At 37.7% G+C, this 11,314-nt stretch overlaps 1 protein-coding gene across 2 annotated transcripts in view; it reads right to left on the bottom strand.

Moving 5' to 3' along the window:
• Phkb (phosphorylase kinase regulatory subunit beta) overlaps window positions 1-11,314 on the bottom strand; it is a gene marked incomplete at its 5' end in the record, with an annotated part of 127,328 nt that overhangs the window by 7,280 nt on the left and 108,734 nt on the right. For both annotated transcript variants that reach the window (XM_017801859.1, XM_017801858.1), the window contains 2 exon segments: window positions 1,783-1,912; window positions 7,539-7,673. In XM_017801859.1, the coding sequence (XP_017657348.1) occupies window positions 1,783-1,912; window positions 7,539-7,673 (265 nt within the window).

The following is an 11,314-nucleotide window of genomic DNA, read 5'->3' as shown; positions in this document are numbered from 1 at the left end:
ATCTATCTATCATCTATCTATCTATCATCTATCTATCTATCTATCTATCATAATCAAGCTAGAAAGGGGATCTATCTAATCTTTCTCTCTATCTCTATCTATCTATCTATCTATCAATCATCTATCTATCTATCTATCAAGAGTAATCAAGCTAGAAAGAGGATCTGTCTAATCTATCATCTATCTATCTATCTCTATCTCTATCTATCTATCATCTATCTATCTATCTATCTATCTATCTATCTATCTATCTATCTATCTATCTATCATCTATTGAGAGAGTAATCAAGCTAGAAAGGGGATACTGAGAGGGAAGGGGAGACAAAGATCTTAAGCAAGAGGAAAGGGGGGTGTGATGGATTATATGTGACATGAAAGCAGAGGGGACTATCTGGGAGAAGGGGACCAGCTAGAGGGAGTGCAGGGCATGGAAGAGGGCAGTGGGGGAGGGAAAGGAATCAGAACAGAGTATAATGATACATGCATGAAAATGTGACAATGGAACCCATTGCTCTGTATGCTAACTCAAGAAAGTGCTGTTCTCACAGAATTGTTATCAGGATGAAATGATACTTGGAGAGTGTTGCTACTGATATTAATGCAAAGAGAGGCTAGTAAATGTAGCCGAGGCTATCACAGGATCAAACAGAGTCCTGTAGGTACTGGGGGCAGGGGTGGGCTGACACAGGAACTAACAAGAGGAGACCACAATACACTCCCACACTGGCAGAGAGGAGGCCTCAGATGCAGCAGGGCCAACAGCAACCACAGGGCATCTGACAAAGGCTGGAGCATCAAATAAAATACAGCCTGTTAATAGTGTAGAGAATATTTTTTTTTAAAAACTTTGAGTTCTTTTATTTGAGTAAGAAATAGTTTCATACAGTTCAACTTTGAAAGGCTAACGGGGTTTCTTCAGGGGATCCTTTAACACATAGATACTCTTATGTCTATATAAGCAAAATTTGAAAAATTTATTTGTATAAAGAGCTACATTAAAATTAATTTGGCTAAAGTTTCAACATTAGAAGCAAATGCACTACTCTGTTTCTGTATAAGCAGAATGAGTTAAATACCAAGATTAAACAACTCTGATAATTGCATCAATGAAGCAGGCTAATTGACACAACTAAGGAAACCATCCATGCACAGGTGTAGACAGTAATTCATCTGGATCATGAGTAAGCTATACCACAAGTAAAATACATGTGTATGTTCCCAGTAAGCCAACACTCTGCACTGCTCATGTTGGTGCTTTCCTTATCCACAGCATCACAAGGCCATTTTGCATCCTTAGGCTGATCTGTTTTTGCCTTTCAGCAAGTGCTTTGTGTCTGTGAGGCCCTGACACTGGCCCCATCATTGCTCAGTGGTGCCCAACTTGAGGTAAAGCTAACATAAGAAGTCTTAAATTCACAAGGAAATAGAGGAAGCATAGTTTACTCAGCAAGAGGCTTTATCACATATCGACTATAAAGGGTTCTGGAAGCATCTGAAGAACCACAATACCACAAAAAATATAACTTATCAGCAATCACCTTTTGGTAAAGCTTTCTTTGTATACAGGAACACTGAAATGGGAAAACAAAAGAAACTCGGACTGGCAAAAATAGCTCCAATCAAATGAGATGTCTTACTTTCTAGTATTTCATCTTTTCAGGCGCCTAAACATCCCTCCTTTAAATACTCTTAGAACACTTGAAAGCAGAAAAGTTGTTTGCAGTGCAGAATTCTTTTAATCCTTTAGGTCCTTTCCCCAGATATAAGTACAGTGGGCTTTACCTGTGGCAAATGCTTCCCGGCCACAACGATACCATTGGGTGTGCGCTCCAGGATCTGCCACACTCTGTCGTAGAACCCTGGGGGAGTTCTATTCAAAGACCCATCGATCTGACGCCTGTTTAGCCAACATCTGTAGATCAAATGAAAGTGTCAGCATTAAAATATCAAGTTTGTTCTCATAGAAAGTCATGACTAACCGTTCCAACAGAGTAATCAAAAAAGGTCAGAACTCATCAATAGTGCAGAGCTGCCACATGTAACAGAGGCTAGCAAATACTTCAGTGCAAAAACAGAGTTCTATGAAATCTCAAAATTAAAAAAAATTAATAGACAAATGTATTCTCTAGTAAGCTATGGGTTTCTTACTACATCCTCAGATGAGTGTTTTGCCTGATTGTAGGTGCATGTAGGTATACCTGTGTTGTGCAATACCTCCAGGGGCCAGAAGAGGGCATCAGCTTCCCTGGAACTGGGGTTAGGGATGGTTGTTGGTTACCTTAAGATACATGTGGGTGCTGGGAAACCAAAGCTGGGTACTCTGCAAGAGCCATCTCTCCAGTTCTGAACTGCACAACAATTTTATGTTGTTCTCATATGTAATAAAATGTAAGCAGCAGAAAGGCATGGGGATCAAAAACATTTCTCATCCATGTATCTCTTTCCCAGAATAGTGCTCAACAGATATTGTAAATGAGTAAGTGAACACTCAAATAGGTAGTACATATATAAAATGAAATTATCTTATTTTAAACCTTATAAAAGTTGCCTATTTAAATATGGCCGAAGTCTTAGTGTTGAAAAACTAGACATAAAATTATGTCAACCAGATTAGAATCTTACATATCATAAATATGATAACCATAATAAAGCAAACTTCTAGGTTTGATATTAAACCTAATACATAGTCCACAAACTACCAAAGGTCAGAATTTGCTTTATTTCTAAAGAACACACAGTGATATAGTACATTGTTGCAAAATCTAAAAATAGAGACTCTGTGTGTGTGTGTGTCTGTGTGTGTGTAGGTACATGCATGTGTGTGTACATGTGTACATACTTGGTACTTATAAAGATGACAGAATGAAATATAGTCATTCACATGAGAGGTGTGTCAAGATTAACAATTTACCAATATTTCTTGGTCTGAAATTAGCTGTGCAGGTTATACAGCAATATGAAAATGTGTACATAAGGACAGAGTAAACAGCACAACACATTTTTGTTTCTGTGAAGGAGGACCAGTGAAATCTGATACTTTTGATAACTAAGAGTAGTCTCTTTTGGATGGCTGGAGTTCCCTTTAGTAATAGAGCCAAACTCACACTACTAGGTTCAGTGTTTTGCTAGAAGGAAATAAAGCCAAGGGTCTAGAGGCACTTTGGTGTTTTCTTTGCTAACTGAATACCCTACACTCTGCATTTAATTTTTTTAATCTCTATTTCTTTGTTTGATGACGACAAGAAAATGATGTTTCAGAGCTCTGTGAAGTTACGGATAATACTTATAAACAGGGGATGCTGCTCAGAACATAAAGAGAATATAAGAACACTCAGAGTGGTGGTTGGGAACTTTTTAAGATGCTTTTTAAATCTGTATTGTTATCTTATCTTAAAAGTTTTACAGTTAAAAAAGTCACAAAAATAACTTAATGTTTGTATGTCCTCTTTCCTCAGCCTCTTTAACTCTTATATAATCACAGTATAATTACTGACATCAGGAAGTGAACGGCCATACAGTCACATGAGCTTGTCTGTGAGCCTTGTTGATAACCAACTTTGGTTCAGGCTTCAATTCAGAACCCCATGTGTCACTGAGTTTCCATGTCTCCAAGCTTCCTTAAACCCGGGCCTGTTCTTCAGTCTTCTTTCAGCTTTCATGACTTCAATATCTGCTGTTTCATAGTATTTTCCTCATTTTGGCTATGTCTGGTGGTTTCTTATGAAAAATGCATATTTTGGCAAGAACATCCAGAAGTGACATAGGATCCTTTCCAATGCTTCATACAAGCACATGATATTGAGGTGTCTTATTACTAGTGATTCTAATCCTCATCATTTGATTAAAGTGCACTCTGATGGGGTTTTTAACTATAAAATGATTTGTTTTGCCTTTGTTATTAGTATTTTGAATAGAAACACTCAGATATTGTGCAAGTTTTCATTCCACATTACTTCTATCTAACAGTGGTTCTTGCCTGCAACTATTGTTACTGCTATCTGCCCAGTGATGACTTTCTGTTTCTGTCATTCTATCTATGCTCACTGATGAGATTCTGCCTTCTATCAGCACAGGCTAATGGACAGTTATCTACAGTCTACAATCTAATACTATCGTTCTGCACAAATGAGCAGGCATACACTTACAAAAACTGTCTCAGCTGGGGTCACGGGCCTTTCCCGCTGTCCCACTGCCCATCTACATATCATTTTTTGAGACTTCTTTGTTTTCTGGCACAGAGATGCTCCTGGCTTACCTTACATTTTTCTGCCTTACCTTGGAATCAACCATTCTAAGAAATGCTGTTGCTTTTTTTTTTCCTATTAGAGAGTTTAGAGTGCAACTGTGATTAGGTTTGCTCACTACTAAGGCAGTTTCATTGCTAGGATATCTCGGCAGGTAAGAGTTAGAAAATGCATAGATGCATATGTGCAAACACAGATTCACATTCATTTCTGTAACTCTAGCTGAGCACAACGATGAATTTGTGCCGATTCTGTCAATTTCTACCCCAAATGAACTTTTCTTCTTTATAATTGTCATTAGCAATGAGAAATCTGGATTTCATTCATAATATCTTTACTTACTTACTCAATCTTAGTGCACATATGAAATTATTTTAAGATCGCTAATTCATTCATTGATGAGAAAAATTGATTATCTAGAGACAGTGTTTGTGCACAGTTTAATTAGCCTTACAAAGCCCAGCAAAAGGACTGTTTCTCTCTCCTCAATGTAGTAATATTAGTCATTTGGTTATAGCTGGGTTCATGTGTTAGTTTCAAATCTACTTTGCATTCCTTCCACATATGGACTAATTCTAATATATTACTTATGTTTCAAGTGCATGAAACATTCCCACTATGTCACAGCCCACAGAGGGAAGCTTGGAGAACCGTGTTCTGCGCCTTCACTGTCATGCTGTATCTGCTTCATCAGTTTTCCATGCTGTTGCTACCTTCCCTGAAGGTCATGAATTGCAATAGCTTGTGATTTCTTCTTCCTGTATTTCTTCTGTACAAATGAAGAAAAACACACTTTCTTTTTTGCATGGAGAATTGTAGACAACAGACTTTCCTTTGCACTTTACTGTTTTCATTTAATAATACACCTGAAAAGGTGTTCCATTCTTTTTCACAGGGTCATAGTACTCTGTAATGTGGATATAACAAATTTTCAAAAATAGTTTCTTGTGCATGGACATTTCAGTTATGGAAATCACAAAATTTTCTATTTTCAGCAATGATTTAATCAATGATCTTATGTACACATTTTCATATTGCTGGAAACACGTCTTCACAGTAGATTACTAAAAGAACTCCTAGGTTAAAGGCACAGTTTGTTTCAGATGTCAGATCCCATCTAGAAGGCTGTACATCAGTTACACATGGCAGTTCCTGTTCCGCACAGCCTTGACATATTTTCTAACTTACACCCCAGTGAGAAAGACCAGAATGGTTCTGTTTTCACTCACATTGCTCTAATTGTGAGTTAATAAGAATATATTTCAAAATACCTAAAGGTAATTTTACAAAAATAAATGCATTGATTACTCATGTTTCCCCTACATTTCCTGTTAAATTTTTGATGGTTATCTCTTGGTTTTTAAAAATTCTTCAATATTAGCATGTTTTGTTCCCATTTCTTAGTTTTCTTTTGACATTATCTTTTGCTATGAAAAACGTTTTTAGATTTTAATTTTTAAAAAATATTTTATTTATTATTTTTATATTTTTATGTGTATGCATGTATTGCCTGCATGTAGGTAAGTGTACGCATGTCATGCAATGCCCGTGGAAGACAGAAGAGACTGTTGGATCCCCTGGAACTGGAATTAGGGACAGTTGTTAGATGTATGTGGGTACTGGGATCTGAACCCAGGTCTTCTGCAAGAACAAGCAGTGTTCTTAACTGCTGAGCCATCTCTCCAGCCCCCTTTTAGATTTTTTACACCAAAGTTAAAAAGAAATTTACCCAATCTTCCTTTTTCTGTATAATCCCATATTTTACATACAGATCTGTAATCTGTTTGGAGCTGGTTCTTGTGTATAGTATAGAGTGTCTGATTTTATCTTTTTGCAAACAGCTTGCTCCAACAATATTTATTTTAAAAGTCTATCCTTGACCCAGTGATTTGCGATGTCAATTTCATCACATACCAAATTTCTAACGTGTTACTTAAGATCTTATTTCCTCTTCCCTCAATGAGCCTATTTGTTTGTGTACCAATATCACATTGTTTTAATTACAGAGGCCGTGTAGCTTGTTTTAAAATTTATCTTTCGGGGCTGGAGAGATGGCTCAGCGGTTAAGAGCACTGAATGTTCTTGTAGAAGACCTGGGTTCAGATAAAAAAAAATTAAATTTAAGGCAATCCACAAATACTTGTTTTTTTCTTACTCTATTCTAAGGTTAAGAATGTTAAGTGTATAAAATGGTTTAGCTCTGATGCTTACACTTTATTTAGGGAGACAGAAATCGGCAACACATTGAAATAATGTTAACAAACCCAATTCCTTCTGCCAAAATGTTAGGAGATGCCACATGCTGTAAGGCTTTAGAAAGGGAATTTGATCAAACTGGTATGAAATGCTACATTTTGTACTGAATTAAAAAATGAAAACATGATATCAACTTACCTGAAAAAAATATAAAATTCAAATCAACACAAAATCACAAATATGGACATTTAATGACCATATTTATACTGTCTTTCTAGTAAGTGACCTCTCATACTCTGCTCAACATCCCTCTGTAGTTCTGAATTGCCTGGTACTTATTCTGTAGCCCAAGATGGCCTCAAAATCTAAACAATCCTTTTGTCTCACCCTCCTAAGGGGCTGTGCCATCATGTCTGATTTCTGATTTTCTTTTTTTCATTTATTTATTTAATTTATTTTTTTGTCTTTTTGAGATTGGGTCTCCCTGTAGCCCCAGCTGTCCTGGAACTCACTATGTAGACCAGGCTGGCCTCGAACACACAAAGATCCGCCTGCCTCTGCCTCCCAAGTGCTGGGATTAAAGGCATGCGCCACCACGCCCAGCTTATTATTTTTTAATTTAATTTTTTTTTGTCTTTTTTTGTGACAGGGTCTCTCTGTAGCCCCAGCTGGAACTCATTCTGTAGACCAGGATGGCCTCAAACTCACAGAGATCTGCCTGCTTATGCTTCCCGAGTGCTGGGATTAAAGGCATGTGCCACCATGCCTGGCTTTTACTTATTAATTTTATTTTATGTGTATGAGTGTAATGCCTGCATATAGGTAGGTGCACCGTGTTATGCAATGCCTACAGAAGTAGGAAGAGGGTGTTGGATCCCCTGGAGTTGGAGTTACAGACGGGTGTTAGCTGCCATGTGGGTGTTGGGAACTGAATCCAGGTCTTCTGTAAGAGCATACAATGCTCTTAACCGCTGAGCTATCTCTCCAACCCCACTTAATTTTCTGATTACTATCTTAGTTTCACATATGTATCAAATGACAAAACCAGGTGTTTCGTGGTCTCTGCGTGTCCTCCAGGAAACAAAAGGCTCTGATTACCTTCCACTTTGCTGAGGCTGGAGAATGTCCAGCAGAAGCTGTTTCACTTCACTGGGTGACAGCTGATACAAGTCCATGGCTGGCTTGTCTTTGCTACGGATCTGAAGTTCATACTCCATGGCATGGATGATCCACCTGAAGCAAAGCAGGGGAAGCAAGAATAAAGAATTTTAGAAGCATGTTGACTTTACACTGCTCTCAGTAATACTTCTATTCACAGCACTGACCCATCCAGAGGGGAAGGAAGAAAAGGCAATTTCCATTTCCTAAACCATTGATATATGATTACTTCTATCCACACTGTGCAAACTGATTAGATACATACAATCAAGGCTGCTCTTGAACATGTAATTAGTTGCAAAACATGTAAAATGCTAAGTACTTACATCCTTTTCCAGTGATACATCAATTCAATATAATAGCATACTGTGTAAAACTGCTGCTACAATGTGCTTTTGCCAAATACATGCCAGAACCAAATGGAACATAAACAATGCACTTTAAGAAATGGGCTGATAGGCTATTACAGAGCACTCATACAGATTTTATTATTTTTAGTATATAAGTATTTTCTAAAATTTATTCTCATATGTTTGGAGTATTTTGCCTGCATGTATGTAAGTGGACCACATGTGTGCAATGCCTGTGAAGGCCAGAAGAGGGTGTGGAATCCTTGGAACTGCAGTTATGGAGAGTTATTAGCTGCCATGTGGGTGCTTGGAATGGAACCTGGGTCCTCTATAAGAGCAGCCAGTGCTCAACCATCTCTCCTGCAGTGCTTGCAGAGGCCAGAAGAAGGAATCAGGTGCTGGGAACAAAATATGAGTCTTCTATAATAGCAATAAGTGCTTTTAACTGCTGAGCCATCTCTCCAGTCCCATACAAATCTTTTAAGAAAGGTACATTTACTCTCAATACTCACAGATGAAAGTCAAAACACTTGAACTTGCTTTATATTTATAGTAACACAATAGAAGATTAAACAATGTGGCAGTGCAGTGACTGACATATATACACAAACAACTGGCATACTAAATTTTATTCATGTGTAAAGAAAAATGAAATAATGAAATTTACAGGAAAATTGATGGAACTAGAAAATATTATACTAAGTGAAGTAACCCAGGCCCAGAAAGACAAAATACAACATGCTATCTCTCATTTGAAGATCTTAGTTTCAAATTCTTAAGACTAGTATGCTTAACTTGTAGTGTCTATAAACATCAGAAAGCTAAAAAAGGGGCCATTAGGGCAGAGAAAAAAAAAAGAAGCCTCAAGGGAGGAGGGATACAAGAACACATGATATGAAAGTGATATTGGAGGGAGAAAGGTCTAGGCAGGGATGGAGTGAGGGGTAGGGGAGAGGAGAGGTGGAAGGGAAGGGTTAACTAATGATGTATAAAAAAGCCCTATGGAAGCCTAATAATTTATAAGTTGATGAAAAAAACAGAATTAAAAAACTTTGACTAGGCCAAGTCTCTTTGCATTCCTGGGTGGCACAGCCACCAGCTTCCAGGGGCCAGCATCTTTCCTGGAGGGATCCAGGACTTAGGAAAAACCCTGAGAGCATCTAATCCTCAGCTGACTTGGGCCTCTGTGGGAATTCCTGAGCAGCAGGATGAAAGTCACCTGGCCCCTCCAATATAAAATCAAAAGAGAGAACCTGAAGCCTGGACCAACCAGCTTTTCATCACAACAAGTAAACCACAAAGGCACACAAAGTTCACAAACAGAAGCAGACCTAAACCAACAAAGGAAGGCTTGAGTCTCACAAGAAACTACAAAAGAAATTCACATGTCAATGTCACAGAGAAAAAAATAACAACATGAAAAACCCAAATAACATATCCCCACCAAGTACCAACGGTCCTCTAGAGGAATAAAATGAGAACCCCCTAGAGATAACACAGGACATGGAACGTAAACAATTATAAACATGATAAAAGAATTCAGTGAATTTAAAGAACACACAAAGAAATCAAAGAACTGAAGGAAGATAGGGATAAACTTCTGAATGAATTCAGAAAAGAGTTAGACATATTGAAGACTACTCAGGCTGAAATGAAGAAGGACGTGAAACACCCAGTAAGCCAATTAGAAATGACAAGAGAAAGCCTCACCAATAGGATGAATGAAATGGAAAACAGAGTATCAAGACTGGAAGATAAAGTGGACAAACTAGACCACTCAAGCAAAGATTATGAAAAATTTAATAAAATAGAAGAATGGAATATGCAGGAATTGTGTGACACCGTAAAAAGACCAAACTTACAAATCATAGACATACAGGAAGAAGAAAAATCTCAGAATAATGGTATGGACCAGAACTTCAACAGGATTGTAGAAGAAAATTACCCAAAATTAGAAAGACATGTTCATACAAATACAAGAAGCATACTGAACAGCAAATAGACAGGACTAGAAAAGAAACTCTCCATGGCACATCACAGTAAAAACACTAAACGTACAGAACAAAGAGAGAATACTGAAAGCCGCAAAAGAAAAACAACAAGCCACATATAAAGGAAAACCCATCAGGATTTACAGCTGACTTTTCAGTGCAAACTATGAAAGGCAGAAGAGCTTGGACCAAAGTATTCACAGTTCTAAATGACCACAGATGCCAACCCAGATTACTTTACCCAGGCAAAATGCCTATTATAGTAAAAGGGGAAAGAAAACTCTTCCATGACATAAATAGGCTGAAAAAATTCATGCTCACAAAACCAGCCCTTCAGAGAGTTCTTGAAGCAATACAAAGAACTGAAGAAAGGACCTACGATACCCAAGGGGTTATGGAAAGAAACTTAATGAAGGTATAACTATGGAAATGCACAGCTACACCAAGAATGTGAACAGAAATAAAAATGACAGGAATCAATACACATATTTCATTAATAACTTTAAATATCAATGGACAAAACTCCCCAGTCAAAAGACACAGACTAGTTGAATGAATTAAGAAACAAAACACTTCAAGGCCAGCCTGGACTACATAGTGAGTTCCAGAACAGCTGGGGCTACAGGGAGACCCTGTCTCAAAAAGACCGAAAAAAAAAAACCACAACTTTTTGTTGTCAGCAAGAAACGCATCTCATTTTCAAGGACAGACCCTGCCTTAGGGTGAAAAGATGTAAAAAAAAAAATATACCAAGAGAATGGCACTAAGAAAAAAGCAGGCGTTGCAATTCTAACAACTGACAAAATAGACTTTAAAACTAATCAGAAGAGATAAAGAGGGCTACTTCATTCTGATCAAAGGAAGATTGAACAAGAAGCTATTACAATCATGAACACATATTCACCAAACTATGGGGCAACCAACTTCATAAAAACAGTACTACAGAACATTGAGACCCAGAATAATCCCAACTCATTCATAGTAGGGGACTTCAGTACCCCATTGTCTCCATCAGATAGGTCAACAGGACAGAGAATAAAGAGAGAGACATCTGAATTAAACAATATCATACATCCAATGGGCCTAACAGTCATCTACCAAATATTCCACCCAAGCACCAAAGAATATACTTTCTCTTCAGCACCCCATGGAACCTTCTCCAAATCTAGCATATACTGGGGCACAAAACAAACCTCAACAAATACAAAAAGACTGAAATAATCCCACTCATTCTATCAGACCACAATGCAATAAAGCTTAACATCAACATTGGAAGAAACCCTAGTAACTACACGAACACATGGAGATTAAACAACACACTCCTGAATGATGAATGGGTCAAAGGAGAAATTAAGAAAGAAATAAAAGTATTCCT

Source organism: Nannospalax galili, unplaced genomic scaffold, assembly GCF_000622305.1.
Source record: "Nannospalax galili isolate Female #2095 unplaced genomic scaffold, S.galili_v1.0 scaffold984, whole genome shotgun sequence".
Taxonomy (NCBI): Eukaryota; Metazoa; Chordata; class Mammalia; order Rodentia; family Spalacidae; genus Nannospalax; species Nannospalax galili.
This window is presented reverse-complemented; position numbering and strand designations above follow the sequence as displayed.